The 17,218-nt window shown below is 37.7% G+C and overlaps 1 protein-coding gene and 1 long non-coding RNA gene across 2 annotated transcripts; one reads left to right on the top strand and one right to left on the bottom strand.

The window, feature by feature from the left end:
* Positions 1–522: 522 nt before the first annotated feature.
* On the bottom strand, positions 523–3,869 carry LOC147873983 (uncharacterized). The gene is made up of 2 exons (XR_015534938.1): positions 3,690–3,869; positions 523–1,718 (listed from the first exon to the last, which is right to left on the bottom strand). It is a non-coding gene; the product is annotated as an uncharacterized LOC147873983 (long non-coding RNA).
* A 43-nt stretch (positions 3,870–3,912) lies between these two features.
* On the top strand, positions 3,913–9,912 carry l(3)neo43 (cytochrome c oxidase assembly protein COX16 homolog l(3)neo43). Its single transcript, XM_022059525.2, is given in 4 exon segments — positions 3,913–4,151; positions 6,566–6,680; positions 9,606–9,647; positions 9,649–9,912. Coding segments are annotated over 4 exon segments (327 nt in total). The 5' UTR covers positions 3,913–4,020; the 3' UTR covers positions 9,688–9,912.
* Positions 9,913–17,218: the final 7,306 nt, after the last annotated feature.

Genomic DNA, 17,218 nt, shown 5'->3' on the forward strand with positions numbered 1-17,218 from the left:
ATGCCCAAGTCAATATCATTCAACATTTCTTAGATAGGACAAAACTTGCCAATTCAAGGGCATTTTCAGCTAGCTTTGGATGAGGTCAGTTTAAATGATTTTGGGTCAGCTAGTAATACCTGTTATGCTGAGTATGCATTTTTTGCACATTTTAACAATGCGTCCTTTCCAATACTCATAAATGAGCTGGTCCTAAAACTGATTGCTGTTTCAATTCTATATGAATCGTGCATATTCTTGTTCTTCAGTAAAATACATGTCAGCTGTGCGTGTTACAAGCATTTACCTGAAAATTGTGACCTCATCCACATGCACATAAAATTTGTTGTGAAAACTGGAAAATAGCAGTTTTTTCATGTAGCAGACATGTCACCCAAGTGTGCAACATGGAGGATCAGTACCCACTTCTAAGCTGTTATAAAGGTAAAACCTTCTAGGAACATGTATGTGTTGTCAACTTAAGAAGATTCCTGAATTAATAATTAATTATAAAAGTAAATTAACATCTGCAAAGACCAAAAATTACTAAAAACACAATAATTTTATTACACCTTCTATTACTTTCTCCAAAATGTTAAAATCTTTTATGAAGTTGAACTTAATGTAACATAAAACGCTATGGCATTTATACATCTACATTATGTACTTTACAAATGTCTTCATACTCCACTTTATAAATTATTCTGCCTTTCAAGAGACCTGATGAAATTTCAATCGTTACACCGAATTTCCTTTCATCCAATTCCTTAAGTATGGATCTGCAACCACTATGTAAGCTCCGTTTACAACAAGTACAGGCTGCCCCAGTGCCGGTATCACTGTCTGAAGGTGCACTTGGTTTAGTTTCAGTTTGTGTCCACAATCAAACATTGACACAATAGCTACATATTTGTTTAACACCCGAGTCACAACACCCTTCTTTTTGTAGTATTTGTCACCCAGAGATTTTTCTATCACTTTCACAATAATTCCTTCAACCAACCAATAATCTCGTATATACTGATTGAGCCGGGATAGCTCAGTCAGGATAGTGACTAGCTGCGGACTGGACGACTGGGGTTCGATCCCCGACGGGGGCAGAGGATTTTTCCTCTAGCCTCTGCGTCCAGACCGGCTCTGGGGCCCACCCAGCCTCCTCTACAATGGGTACCGGGGTCCTTTCCCGGGGGTAAAGCCGGCCGGGGCGTGATGCTGACCACTCACCCCCATCTAGTGCCGAGGTCAAGGAAGAGAGGAGCTATACCTCCACTTACCCCAAAAGCCTACATGGCGTATAGCTGGACGAACTTAAAGATGTGGCATGTTCTGTGAACACTATTTTTACTTGAGTTTGTATGTTTACAAAAATATAAATACTGTAACTTGATCTTACGATGTGCACTTATTTCGTTGTTAATTAATGTTTGGATGATCATTTCAAATGTTATGGGTTGGAGTTGAAATGCAACCTTTATGCTGCGATATTGGTCTTCTGAGCTGCGACGTCTCGAAGGCACATGCTGCCTCCATCTTTAACATGCCACATCTTTAGACTATATAATCACAGACTTGGTGGATTTAAAAATGAGCTACTTCTCTTCTTCAAGCTCACTGTTGTAGCTGTGTCAGAGTCCAATGGCTGGCCGTGGTGTTGCGAAAATTGATGCTGATCACACATGACTTCTGGTGATTTGCATCAAAGGCAACGCAGACCTCCTGCGATTGCCAGGAGGACCATTCTGAAAATTAAGTACATTATTAGCTGCTGAGCACGAAGCTCTTAGCAATACGCCACATATCTTGTGGGCCGTTCTTCGGCCTACGATGTTGTAGCTGGCGGCCAAATTGTAGCTGTGTTTTACTGTGGGGCCCAAATTCGATCATAGGTCAGTATAAGAGTAGTGGTGGATAAAATGGCATTGGGACAGGTATTTCTCTGAGTCCTTCTGGTTTTCCCTGTCAGTATCACTCCACTGCTGCTCCATATTGACTCATGTATCATCTGGGGGATGGGCAATGGATCTTTTAGCTTCTGCAGTGTCAGAGAGACAAATCTCACCTTAACCACAACAATGAAGAGGAAACAGCAGTCTAGAGGTTGTGAGTGAAGATGGAAGATTTTAATACTTGTTTTATTAAATCAAAAATGTTTATTCTGTTATTACTCAAATAAACAGTTGAAGTTGTTTATCTTGAGATTTATGTCACACACGTGTTCTGTTTTAGTGACTTTCTTAACCAAACTTTCAGACCTGATTCAGACACACATTTTGGTTCAATTCGAAAAAGAATAGGCTCTAACTGCAATATTTATTCTCTTAAATTGTTTGAACTATTTTCTGCAGGAAATAGAGCGGTATGCCAAACACCCTAGGTGCTTGGCAAACTGATAAAATGTTCTCTTTGACAGTCTGTGCATCCTCATTTATGGTATTATCAGTACATTGTGGCTTGGTATTCTGCATGTGTTGACCATTTTCTTATAGGTTATAAATTCAATACTTTATATGGGCATTCAATCAAGAAGTATGATTATACTATTTGCCCCATCCCCCAAATAAATCGACCTGTTTCACCACACTTGATAGGCAGTTTATTTCACTAATCATGTTGGCAGCGATTAAATCATTTAAATTTTTACGGTGCAGGTTACAATGATGGTAGGAATTTTTTTCTTTTTCAAGTAAGTAGAGAGACAAAATAACCATTAATGCAACTTAAAAATAAGATCAGCACATTTTAATGAGTACTTGCTTCATAAGCAGTGAAGTGTCTCCCTCTGTCACAGACACAGCTCGAAATACGCTTCCCTAATCTAAGGTGGCATGGGACTTTTCACTTGTTTTCATAAACGGCAGCAAGGGTGAAATTATGCAATCAGGTGTGTTGTATGGGTGTGAAACTTGGTCTCTCATGTTAAGAGAAAAAATGCAGATTGAGGTGTTTGCGAATAGGGTGCTTAGGAGAATATGTGCACCTAAGAGGGACAGAGTGGGAGGAAGTTGGAGGAAACTGTATAATGAGGAACTTCACAACTTGTCTTCACCAGATATTATTAGGATGTAAAATCAAGTAGGATGAGATGGCTGGGGCATGTATCACATATGAGGAGATGATAAATGCGAAAAAATAAAAAAAAGATAAATGTTTTTAAATCCTAAAGGGAAGACAGGACTTGGAAGATGAGCTTTATCATGCATGGAAAGATGACATTAAACAGACCTTAAGGAACTAAGGTTTAAGGATGAGGACTGGATTCATAGGGCTCAGAATAGGGACTGATGTCAGACTCTGGTGAAAGTAGTAATAAACATTCAGGTTCCATAAAAGACAGGGAATTTCTTCACTAGCTGAGTGACTACTACCTTTTCGAGAAGGGCCATACATTGGAGTTGTTGACATAACCAAATTATAATTTTACACTTTTCAGTAATATTTTTATCTATGCCTGTTCAAAGCAGTATAATATGAAATAATTACATACACAACCAAAAATTTTGATACATTTTAAATGGCATTACATTTATAATACATACATCTAAAGTTTTTTCATCAGAATGTGGGGAAAATAAATAGGCCTATTTATATTTTAAAAGCAGCTAGTAAAAACTGTTTGAGATGCAACTAACTCTCCGGCAGAATTCTATTGAATTATCAGTCTTTTTAAAAATTATTTCTCTCATAACTCGTTTTCTCGGTGGACAAGTTACCTTGTCATGTTCTTTCGACTCCAACCTGATAAATATAGTACATCTGACGCTTAAGTTCTTTTTATACGTGCTTTACAGAGATTTTTGTACAATTGTTTGCGAAACTCAGACCATATTTCTGATAGAGAAGTTATGGAAAAAACTCCGGATCATTGCTGACATTATGTTCTGTGATTTATACATTCTACTTACGTAGATGGTAACACTGAAAATGGGTTGGTGTTTTGTTTAGTACCAATCACAGATAACTTGTTACCGACCTTCCGTTAGTTGCAGTGTTTTGAGGTTATGGAGTTGGAGTTATTTTGTTTTCGCTGATGGGCTGATTGTGATGGCGTTTGCGACTGATCTTCAGGGTATATTGAAGGGCGTGTTGAAGAAAAGGTTTTTTCGTTATGGCATGCCTTTCTTATTATTTGTAGTTGGTGGGTCATTTGGATTAAAAGAATTCTCGAAGCTAAGGTGATAATCTCACTGTATAAATGTGTTTAGTTGAAGTAAGATTTATAGTTGTAAATGGGTGTAAACAAAACGTAGTGAACAATCTCATTATGGACAAATTATCAGTCAAATGTGACGCTTGCCGAAGAAAAGTCAATAAAGTTGTATTATGTGATATTTGTAATTGGTGGTTCCATTGGGAATGTGCCAACAGCACTATTAGTGTCGTAGATCTAACAGAGCCATGGTTTTATTTGATGTATAAACAGGTTAGATCCCTTTGAGAATTATTACTGTCAAAACTACATTTTTATGGAATTCGAAATGAAGCTGGTCAGTGGTTTAAATTATACCTTCATGACAGAAGGATATAAGTAGAAGTAAAGTAACTAGATTCAAATATAGCACCTGTTAAAATTGGTGCATCATAAAAATGTAGTTCCTCAAGGATCAGCACTCGGTATACCAATGATTTACCACCAACCATTAACTCTCAGTCTAAACCCATACTTCTTGTGGATGATATCAATATTATTATCTCACATCCAGGAATTGACTGTTTCCAAATTTTGGTGAATTATGACTTTGCTAGCTTGAATCGTAATATAAAGAAGTTAAGCCAGCCTGAAAAGAGTATGTTCTATGTAATTCCTCCTCCTTCATAGAAGAATTTACCTCAACCAAAAATTCTCAGCTGTGCATGTAAGCAATAGTGGTTATGCTTTGTTGTGTAATTATTTTGGGGTAATTCTATATTTGACTGTAAATTACTGTCATAACTATATTATTTATATTTGCATTGGAAACAAGTATTGTATTTATGCTATGACATATTCTACATCCTTGGCTTAGGCCTATGATGAATCTGTGGATAGTAAATAAATTTTATTCTGTTCCATAATGTAAAAGTGAGTTGTTTCTGGCTACTGAAGTGTGCTGTATGGACTTCACTCAAGAATGAGATTAAGCCTTTTATCAAAATAAGTGAATTTAAATGGGACCATCACATTGTTATCAGCTAGGTTTGAATTCAGCATACAAGGAGAAAAATTGAAGTAGTGTTCAGATCTGTAGAATTTTGTATAATTTGTTTACATTTTATTGAACCTTTATAGAACTAAGTGAAGGCTGTTGGTAATGTTGTGTACAGGTGTCTCATTTTACACTGTGGTGTGGCACCACTGATGATGATCTCGAGGTTGAAACACGTCTGGCACAATGTGTTTTAAAGTGTAAAAAGTTGGTTTGTATATGTGTTTTTATATATACAAATTAATTTATACTGAGCTGTGCTTAAATCTCAGATATATATTACTTGCACAAGTGACTTAACTGTTTCCGTGATTATACTGAGATATCCTGGTTTGATTGTTCGGGTTATGAAGAAAATACGTATATGAAAACTGTAGATTTCGGTACATTCATAAACAACTTGCATTTTTTATGCTAGGTTACTTGTGATTGGTAGGATTTTGATGCTTCTGTTGCATGTGTCATTAAGTTTCCACACTAGCTGTATTGTCATTTGTGTGCTGTGATTGTGAAGAAGCTATTTTTTTCAAATAATGGAAATTGACCCAAGATGTGTAGGATTTGAGGTTTTCACAGCGGTGAGTATGAAGATTTCTGTCTTCTGGGTTGTTGCGCTGTGTAGTCTGGTCGATGTTTACCAACGTTTTAGAGGTCATACTGGCTCTGTCATCAGGGCGATAGGAGATTCTGTCTTCTGGGTTGTTGCGCTGTGTAGTCTGGTCGATGTTAACCAACGTTTCAGAGGTCATACTGCCTCCATCATTGCCCTGATGACGGAGGCAGTAACCCAGAAGACAGCAATCTTCTGACCCAAGATAATTTGGAATAATATCCATTACAAGTATATATAAACAGCATTTTGTACAATATGATTAAATATTTGTCCTCAAAACACACATTATCAGTAATTTAATTTTTATGAATATATATTAAATGTGAAATAAATAAAAACATATTTTTGGTCTTATTTCCAGAAGAAATTAATCAGGGAAAGGGGTTAGCAGCATCTGTTTACCAATAATTACCCCTCACTATTCTTAATACGAGTATTTTTATACTTGCCGTGTTGTGTTCACTTGCCCATGGAAAGTGGACATTTTTTATGTTAGATTGCTATTGAGTATTATGAAAGGTTGTATCAGTTATTCATTTAGTCTTATGAAACTCCTTTTCATACCATTGTACCCACACAAAGTATAACCATGTTCTTTACTTCTTTTGTGAAGTGATCAAAGCTGTACAGGGGTGGGTTATTTCAGAGTTCTGTTTCTTTTAACTTTTATTCCATAAATCATCACCGTTTATCAGTTGTTAGTTTCATTGATGCTAAAGGATGCTGGCAATTAATGCAACATTTATTTCCTACCTGAACATGTCTAAAGGAGAGATTTATTTACTTTCAGATATCAATTCTCAAAGCAGTCTGCAATGAATCCAGAAGTGGCAGAGAAATATGGAGTTCAAATGAAGAAGACAGGTGAAGTTACTTTAGAAAGTGAATTTGAAAAAATAAAGAAGGTAAGCATGTGCTTTATAAATTTAAAATATTGCACATAGTAAGAATAAAGATTATTGTATAACTTTGTTTTTTAATATAATTGATTCTTCCACATTTACATACTTAAAAGTATTTGTTACTTTGTTTCAATATTTTGTTTTTCATACATGTTTTTTGTATATATTTACATGGAATAATCTGATACAATATAGTGTGTGGGCTGAATACTCTTGATCAACTTTAGAGTTAGCTATAGGCAGCAAACAACATCACTTTCATGGTGGCATTTAATCACAAGTTCTGTTGTTCATTTCAGTGTAATTTTATTTGTGTAGTTATTAATAGCCCCTTCACATGAAGTTACTTATTTAAATATTTTATGGATGGTGTTGCATCAAATAAGTGACTAATGCAGGAGCTTTAACCGTATTAAGATTATACCATCTTGAATGAATTATCATAAGTCAGTGGGCTATAAACTGGTCAACTTGGATTTAGTTCCTGGTGGGGTATTGGGAATTTTCTCCACACCAACACAACCAGCGTGATATCTGGTCGGTAATGGGGAGGGACTGTTGCCAACAGTATTGTGGTCGGAACATGTGAAGGTGAGCATTCACCTACTGTTCGTGAATGTAATCTTGAGACTTGCAAGTAATGCAGGAAGTCTGAAGCATTAAAGGCTGGCGCTATCTTTCCTCCTTCACCCCATTTCCTCACCCCACAAGTCATACAATTACAGTCATGAACAGTACATAGTGTGGTGCTTGCCTGACAGTGTCATCTTCACACAGCACTATAATAATTGCTTGTCATGTAGTTGGCGCAGTAGTTTTTCGCCGGTGGAATTTTCAAGGGGAATGCTACGAGCGAGCCACTTGTGTGATAGTATAATGCTGACTGCACCGAGGAGCTTATCGGACTGAACGCCCAAACAAAAGAAATACACTGACCGTGCCACCTCAGGTACACAGAGTAGGCCCGTCCGCCAGCTCCGCTAGCTTCTGCGCCGACTGTACTAACCAGCAGGTTTGTGAGATGTGAGGTTTTCAGGGTGGTAGGGATGATGATGTTCTTCTGGGTTTTGGTGCTATGTAGACTCATCAGTAGATGCCAGCATTTCAGATAAGCATAGTCACCATCTTCATCCTGAAGTTGGAAACAGTGTGTTTCTTCAAAATATTGGCATCTACCAACAAGTTTTGAACATAATTTTGTAATAGGTTATTTACACAAAGTCCGTGAACACCTCATTCTAAGGGCTAATTCCTTGTTATTGGGGGGGGGGGGGGGGGGGGGGCTTAGTAGCTACAGTGATACAAGTGTCTGTATGGAAGAAAATATGTTTGCTAGTTAGAGGAGTAAAACCAAGAAAAACTTGGGCAGAAAGGGCTTGAAAGTTGTGATGAAGACATTTTCTCCAGGTGATGAGCACTCCAGAGCAAACAGATATCTGTAATTTGGCTTCTCTGTGTCAGATGTGGATATTGAAGACATCTTTTCTTACATTGGTGACACGGCTTCAAGGCAAAGTCAGATTATCAACAAATGCACCTACAGTGGCACCACTGGCAACTCTAACAGTAAACTATTAGTCTTTCTCCCTTACGTTTCTCTGGAATTTTGGTAACAAAACGCGACCACATGGCATCATTATGTTTCAAGGGAATTTATCACCTCCATCTTCTACCCTGAATGTGGAGCCCGTAACTTCCTATGAGACGTTGATAACCACCTTCAAGACTACAAAGTATCATAATCAAGAAAACCATAACTGAAATTTTTATCACTGTGAAAATGTTAAATCTCACAAATCAGTGCTTTACAGTTTAGGAGTCAGGGTAGCTCAGTCGGTATAGTGTCTGATTACAGACTGGATGACTGGGGTTTGTTCCCCAGCAGGAACATAGGATTTTTGTTGTAGCGTCTGCCTCCAAACCAGCTCTGGGCCCACCCAGCCTCCTGTCAAATGGGTATGGGGTCTTTCTTTGGGTGTAAAATATAGTTGGAGCATGATTTTGACCACTTTCCCCATCTAGTACAAAGGTCAAGAACAAGTAGTAGCTGTATATTCTCTATCACCAAGTGCTTCCAGGTTGTGTAGTGGAACAGCTTTAAGTTTACAGTAGTTCTTATTAGATAGCACCAAGACTCTTGACTACTTTTGTAGTATAAGTGCAGTGTTATGTTCTGCTAAAATCTGTATAATTTGCCGGCTTTGAATGACTGTCAGTTGTCTTTGTAGGTGAAGTTTCCCAAAGCAAAAGTGACAAGCAATTCTTTATTTTTATGTGATTTTTAAAGTAACTCTTTCATTAATTTTTGTATACTTTTAAATAGGTGTATGTGTGGGTACATTTATTTGACACTTTGATGTTGCTTAAGACTTATTACATTCCACAGTACCACATACTTTTGTGTTTATTTCAGTGTGTTTGTTTTATATAACTCCTGATATGGACTATGATTTGTAAGTGGTAGGCACGTATAATTGCATACTTGGAGTATCTGTAGACCCGTAAGATTTGAGGTTTTCACAGCGGTGAGTATGAAGATTTCTGTCTTCTGGGTTGTTGCGCTGTGTAGTCTGGTCAATGTTAACCAACGTTTCAAAGGTCATACTGCCTCCGTCATCAGGGCGATGAAGATTTCTGTCTTCTGGGTTGTTGCGCTGTGTAGTCTGGTCGATGTTAACCAGCGTTAACCCTGATGACGGAGGCAGTATGACCTTTGAAACGTTGGTTAACATTGACCAGACTACACAGCGCAACAACCCAGAAGACAGAAATCTTCATCGCCCTGATGACGGAGGCAGTATGACCTTTGAAACGTCGGTTAACATCGACCAGACTACACAGTGCAACAACCCAGAAGACAGAAATCTTCATCTGTTAACCCCATGTAATAAATGGCTGTCCTTAAAGAAATAACATTTTCATTTCCAGCTTGATATTGATAACTGGACCAACATTCGAGGGCCTCGGCCAATGGGAGAATGATGATCAGCAAAGAGAGTCTGCACCATGAACATAATGGAACCATGAATATTGGACTGGGGTGCATTAGACGGTAGTATAAAAGCGTTTGTTTTATGTTATAATATTATCGTATGAGCTGATTACATACAAATCTGAACTTGCTTTTGTGTTGAAGATATTTTTTAATTATTAAAATATTTAATATTGTGATGTACCTAAAATATTTATCCTTACAAATTGTGCATATTGCATTAATATATTTATCAAAAAAGTCCACCCTGCTTCTTTTCTTTGACTTATGTACCATCTATGGTTTATACGATTTCTATAGTCTGTTTCCTTTAAACATGAGGAAATTTTTTATACAAAATCTGTAGCACATTCTACAACCACTCTCCCTCAATACCATATTTCATGAGCCTATGCAGTATTGGAGATCATTTGTCCATCTTTAATCCAGATCTTCAGTTATCTTAGCCAGATTAAAGTAAAGTTAATTTTCCTCTGTTCATACAAACAAATGCAGGGACAAGAGTCTTGGAACAGGCCGCAAATGCTTCCTTCCACATTCTTTCTAAGTCAAAATTCACTATCACCTTCTCATTTTTGCTATATTACACATGCTCCAATGTCTTTTAATTCCTGGAAATATTGTTGGAAGTATTTTTGTTAAAGTTCTTTCAGTGGTCATCAAATTGCTTTGAGTATGTTCAATGTGGCCCTGTTACTTAAATTTCAGTTTTTGGGACACAAGGAAGTTGGAGGGGGTAATATTTGTGAAGCAATAAAGATAATAAATTGTCTATATCCACACATGAAGTTGTACAAACTTTATAGGCTCACACATTTATTTAATTTTTACAATATTGGGCGACATGTTTTGAACTCTTCAGTTTATCATCTGCCCCAACTTGTTATCCACAATACAATTCTACAGTATTCTGTTACATTAATTAAGTTCATATTATGAAATGATTAAAATATGCTATGAACTTGAAACGGCTGTCTTCTAGGTTGCAACGTAGTGTATTCTGGTAGAAGTACAGCAGTTCTTTCAGAGGTACTTTCTGCCTTCATCATCAGGGCAGTGATGGAAGCAGCATGTACCCCTGAAACTTCTGCCAGACTACATGGTGTTACAACGCAGAAGGCAGCCATCTTCATTCTCGCCACTGTGAGAATCTCAAATCCTACATTCTCAGAACTTCTTTTTATATTTTCGTAAATAGTATTCCTATATTGTTTCTATATTTGTGTGTATTCATATGTATTTACCTAGGACCTATGAGTGCACATACAAGTTAACAGTATATCAATGTCATACATACTGTTTTGCTGTCCAAAAAATAAAATGATTCAAAATAATTTTGATCACCAATGAGTCCGTGGAAATCGAACTGTGCTGTACACCACAACCTTCAAGTAACCCCACAAGAAACAGCTTGGGTTAAAAATGTCGAAAGTGCGGGGGAGGTACTTGAAAGATCTTTTTCGTCTCTTACATCGGTGGAAAGAAGTTTTGTCAAGATAGGCCCTGACATCACGGTGGTCACGTCGTAGTGCCTTGTCTCATTGATACCGCATGCCCTCATCTCCATGTATCTGACAAACGGCAGGAGCAATGGATCCTTTGAAGCATGTTCAGGTACTCAGCAGCAATTAATGCCCTTTCAATGTAGAACGGTCACACAACACTCGTAGGTGACACACACACACTGAATATCCTGGTAAATTCACTGCTTTGTCGACATGAACATTAAGATTTTTAAAAGACAATTATGCCGGTTCTCTGTACCATTCAGCCCAAATGTCACCTCAAATGCCCAGTCATGCCCACCTTCCTCTGAATCCATTCAAAAAACTCAAGTTTGCTGTCAGGATCGTCTTTGGTCATTGCATGCCCTAACCTTGTCATGTGGCATTTTCACATGGGTGTCATGTTTACCTGATGAATCCCCAGCCGACAACACTGGTGCCGTATGCAAAGGACAGATTCTGGCGAAAGCGTTACAACTGTTACGCCGTATGTGGATTTTCGAACCAGTTTCTTTGTATCAAAAACCTTTGACCATGTAAGCAATGGACTGGAATTCATTTCTGAGATTGAAGCGCTCATAAGGCGGATTCTGTTCCTACCAAAGATGCAGTAGCAATGTGAATGATGGCCGACGGAGGGGAGTCCCAACCACGAGTGTATTTTTCTTATTCCCTAAGTTTTATCAAGGGCAGAGGTGATGGCTTCAGTTTGTGAGCAAAAAATTTCGTACATTTGACTGGGGTTTGAAATTACAACCGTGTTAATGAGAAACCGATGTCTTACCCAAGAACAAGATGTCAGCAGTTTTGTTAATGCTCATTGATTTATTTAGGGGGGGCGAGCTATATCGGGGCTCTTCAATAGTTCCACAAATTAATTACCTTCACCACCACGCAGTTCGCTAGTGAATGATGTAGGTCTACTGATACCCCAGAGACAACAAAATGGTTAAATTCAGTTCAGGTTTCACCAGAGGCCACCACTCTTGTTGCAAAGCATCTTGTTAGGAAGGTGATAATTAACTGTGGAAACATGGTATCGAAGACGCTAAATGCTCCACAGGAAAAATATTATAAAATGAATTAACTTGTGCCTACTGCGAAGAAAACAAAGTATGAACACTGCCGCAATGGACCGTAACAACGAACACAACGGAAGATGGCAAAGGTCTCCATCTCGTGCTGAAGACGGGGTTATCAGCTGCAGACCAGATCACAGTGAACGCGATGGTAATGTCAGTAAATGGAGGCCCTCGCGTTGCTCTGTCGCCCAACTCCGCAGATAAACTATTTATTTAATATCTTATTTAAGTTTATTCTCCCGTCAACACCTTGGTCTTCCAAGTAGTCTCGTTCCTTGAGGTTTTTCGGTTGGAAGATCGTATTTTTACACATTTAAATTCGTCGGTTATTGATCTACATCATCTGTCAATATTAATTTGATTTAGAACATGAGTAGGTTGCATTGCAGTACATACATCTTGTTATATTTATATGAGAATGACGTTAAAGGAAGTGTGCTTGTACTTAGTCTTTACTTACAGGTCTACATAGAATGGCTGAAGATTCACGGCGTATTTACATTCGCATGTCCTTAGTGGTCCTGTGACTATTTGCGTGATATCATTACCTTAGGCCTAGGTATGTGTCGTTTACGTTTTGTGGTTTATTTGACAATACTTAATATTGTGCATAGATTATATCTTCGGTACTCGGCAGGAAGGACTTAAGTCAGTACAAATGGCGTTCTGCTCGAGTCCTTTCGGGTCGAACACTACAGAACATATAAAATAGAAGGGCGGAAATTAATGTTGAAACGGATGTGGAAATAAGCGCTCGTGGTACCGTCCGGTAGGGTCTTAGAAACCGACGTAAAATTTCGTATATTCATGGGACCTTACGAATAAGAAGAAGTGCTGTACATAACCATGCTTGGTGTTTGTGTATTTAAATTACTGTTTGTGATTCTACCCTGAAATTATTTTGACAATCCCAATTTTTGAGATAATACCGTGTTCTGCGAAGGAAGGGAGATAGGGAGGAGGGTTGGAAGAAAATGAGGAAGAATGGAAGAAAGAGTAAAATAAAGGGAAGGACGTGGAATAAACTAAATGACTGCATTTGTGAATACAGATTTTGTTTCGGTGCGATAGAGCAAAATTCCTCTGCTCAAAGCGCGTACCAAATTAGGTGGATCCTGGAAGTTAATGAAATTTAGTCCATTGTTTGTTCGGAATTTAGTATAAAATGTGGATTATTCCCACTGATCAAGGTTTAAATTGAAATTGTGAAGTCATTTTTTTGTTCTTGCCGTTACGAACATACCAAGTTAATCCCACAAGTTATAGAGCTCACCGAATAAAATATCTCATGTTACAGACATAAGTTCGCTTATTTATAAAACCATTCAGATAGTTTTTGTATAGGTACTGCGGTAAACGCTGACAATGCTCGTAATTCGAACATCAGCACTTCCAATAGCTGAAATATTAAAATATTTTTGATTTGCGGCAATTCCGAATATTTTTATAACAATGTAAAATGGCTAAATAGTGGAGTGCCTAATACTCAGTTTCTACGCCAGGAAAGCCTCTGTGATACATTCATCGTCTTCTCTAATAGGTAAAACGGACTCTTCTCTGCAGTAAAGGTGGCTGGAGCGTGAGTCTGACTATTAAATCTTTTGAAGTGCCGAGATGTAAATTGTGCGCGGCTTTACCAATAGCCCTGTGTAACTTTCTAATATAACTCATTTTATGACGATTAAAAAAAGTAAGGGCGATATTAGAATATTTTTGTTTAAGATTGGCAACACTGCTGAGATTAGGTCATGCTGTGGTTCAAGATCAGACGATGGCATGCTGGAAATGAGGTTCAGTTGTAGGGTATTTGCAAATGTATTGGGGGAAAACGCTGGTGGCAGGCAATTAAGGGGTTATCCCACATTTTGAGAGCTGCTTGGAGGTTAAGGACTCCTCATTGTAAGAATCCAGCTTGTTCCGAAATACTGTAATAAAGCTACGTAGGTCTAGAGGGAGTTTCAGGGAACAGGATGAGTGTAGACTCAATTCCTTAGTTTTAGTAGACTTAAGGATCACTCACAGGCTCTTGTGAACACAAATTAACTTTCCGATTTTCATTGCAAGCGGGGAATTTAGTGAGAGGCCGAAACACTTTGTGAAGAGATTCCGCCCTTCTGTACTGGTTTCTGTGTGGCCATTAAAACTGATAGCGGTTCTAGCAAAAGGTTTTATCATCTCCGCCGGATAAATATTGGGAACGTACCAGTACGTTTAAAGAGGCCAAGACCGCTTCCTTTTAAATCCTTTCCAATTCATTACACATTAGCCATTCTATCATTTGAGACTATAGTATAGCTTGAGCTATTTACAACGAAAAGAAGAAAATACATTGCTATTATTCAGTCATCGGACCCTGGTGGACCACAAGAAGGTGACGCTGACATCAAAGTAGGAAGCTATGGGAGACGTATTCTAACCCGATGGAGGACACATCTTCAGAATATGATAGTTGTTAAACCAGGCAAGTAACCTCCGGCCTTTTATTGAACCCAACGCTTAATTTCAGTGTTAACAAAAGCCGTACACTGAACTCCACTCTGAGCTAGATGAATCCAATCATCACATTCACAACTTGTTTCTTTAAGGTCCGTGTTAATGTTCACCTAATGTCTACGCATCGGCGTTCGAATTGGTTTCTTCCCTTGTGTTCGTATACTAAAATTGTATATTCGTTCATTCCATGCCCTGATCATGTTATCATCTTTAACTTCATTATGGTAACCTAACCTAACAAACTGATTCTTTATGAAGAGTGTGAGATTGTTTCTGTTCTGTACGCTTCCTGTGTCACGGGAACAGCGAAGTAGACGATGCAATTTCGGTTTGTTTGGCGCAGGAGGACCGAGAAAATGCATCCCTTAACTCATTCTGGCAAGTTAAGTAAAAACGATGCACACTCGTTGCCCTTGTGAAAGAGGCATCCTTGCGCTTCGACTGTTTGAGTAGAGACTTGACCTGCTTGAGCCCTTGTATACTCACTACGATCTGTGAGTTTATTATTCCAATCGAGTTATATAGAATTTCAACAGTCAATAAATATTTTAATATGTGTTGCGTGACTTTTCGAGAGAAAATACATATGGCGATAAAATCGAGGAGAAAAGATGGGAGGGTTACCTAACATGCATTGAAGAGGTGGGAAATAAATACAAACATTTAGTCCGAATATCTGGAGGAAAAAGACCACTTGGAAGATGTAAGTGTGGATATAAGATAGGTTTTAAAGAAAGAGGATCATCAAGTAGTGGTGTTAAATTTATTGATTTTGCCCATGATAGGATCAAATGACGGATTCATGTGAACCCGGTAATGTACCTTATAGTTTGAGGAATGTATTGACTATCTAAGCGGATTATCAGATTCTCAGTAACCACTGTGTGTGAGTTCTGTTTATCGTTGGTTTTGCAGACGATTATGAGGAATTTCCCATGCTGTTGGGGTAGCAGCTGAACTTAACATGCTTCTATAATATTGATCAGAATAGGACTCGTGGCAAAAGACGCCACGTGTCTGCAGAAGTTACGTAGTTGCATGTGATGTCCCACTGAGACTTCGGGCTACTAACTTTACCGAAGAATCAACATTCACAGTGCAGGATGACGGATATTTGATAGTCGTGAGACTTTGCTGAGAGACTGTTCTCGTCTTGTAATACGTCTCTCTTCGGATGGGAAAGAACTCGCTCACATTACTTCGGAGTTATCGTTGTTTTCACTGCTGAAGTTACTTTGCGACGTTGCAAAATGATAATACTGGCATATAATGCGTACACAATATAATAGAATACGTAAAAATGTATATTTTTAACAAATTTTGAAACTTATGAACGGGTTGTATTTCAAGAGTCTGCAAGTTTCTTGTTCGAAACATGATTACCAAAACTTATAATGTTGTAAACGGTTATTATGTTCCCAGTGCAACGCACTGTAGTCTTTTCAACCTGTAATTAAGTAGAGCATTTTAATAGCAAAGTAGTAGAAAGTTTTACACTTTTGATATAAAAAAGAAACACTGAAGTTGGGCATTTATAAGGGCTGCAGCAGTTGGTGGCAGTGGTTAATTTGGGAAAATTATACTGAAGTAACACTTCAGAATCAAAAGAATAACATCATGACTGTCTTCTTGGATGTCTCGTAGAAATTTATCGACGTTTCGGGCATGCATACTACCTACTACTGACACCGCTGTGTAACGCAAGAAGTCTCGAGTTATAGTTCGGAACATATGTAGTGTAACAGTGGAGTGCAATTTAATAATATTTTTTTTGAAATAGGTAACTCTGTTTCTAATTTGTATAATTAAAAGAAATCACGATTTCTCATAGAATAAAATATAATTCGAACATCGCCAATCTTTAACCTTATCTTCACATTGAAAACAATAGAACCATTCATATAAAAACGCATATCATTTGATACTGTGGGAAATATAAATTGTTATTTATATTTTATATAAAACTTTCCCTCCCCCGTACCAGATGAGTGCGACTAGTGAGAGGGATGGTGGATAGATAATGTAGGACACAGTTACACATTTCAGATAAGTATAAATGCATTACGTTAACAAACTTACAACATTTTTATTGTTCTGTTTCATGCCCTTCTATATAAAGTAACGTTAACTGTTGTTAATTAAATTCTGCGTAAACAGAAAATTAATTTAATTTGTATTTTTTATTCTGTATTATAAACACGGTATTTACTAGAAAACAAGTGGTTTTGAAAATTTTACATTGTACTTAATGTTAGTATATTATTTGTAGCGTATAAGCCAATACATAGCGTTCTTTCCTAGTAGGCTGCGTGTTTGTAGTAGGCCTACACGCATGAACAAAAATAGAACAATTCAACATTACAATTTTTTCGGCGTCTTAAATAACACAAGCCACAGAGCAGTTAAGGTAAACATTTGCATAACTGAAATTCGTTGTCTGTGCGCGCTTGTGATTTAAATATTCTGCCA

The sequence above is a fragment of the Zootermopsis nevadensis genome, unplaced genomic scaffold, assembly GCF_977971745.1.
Source record: "Zootermopsis nevadensis isolate Lab colony 2312 unplaced genomic scaffold, Znev_1.0 Znev_ptg000012l, whole genome shotgun sequence".
Lineage (NCBI taxonomy): Eukaryota > Metazoa > Arthropoda > Insecta > Blattodea > Termopsidae > Zootermopsis > Zootermopsis nevadensis.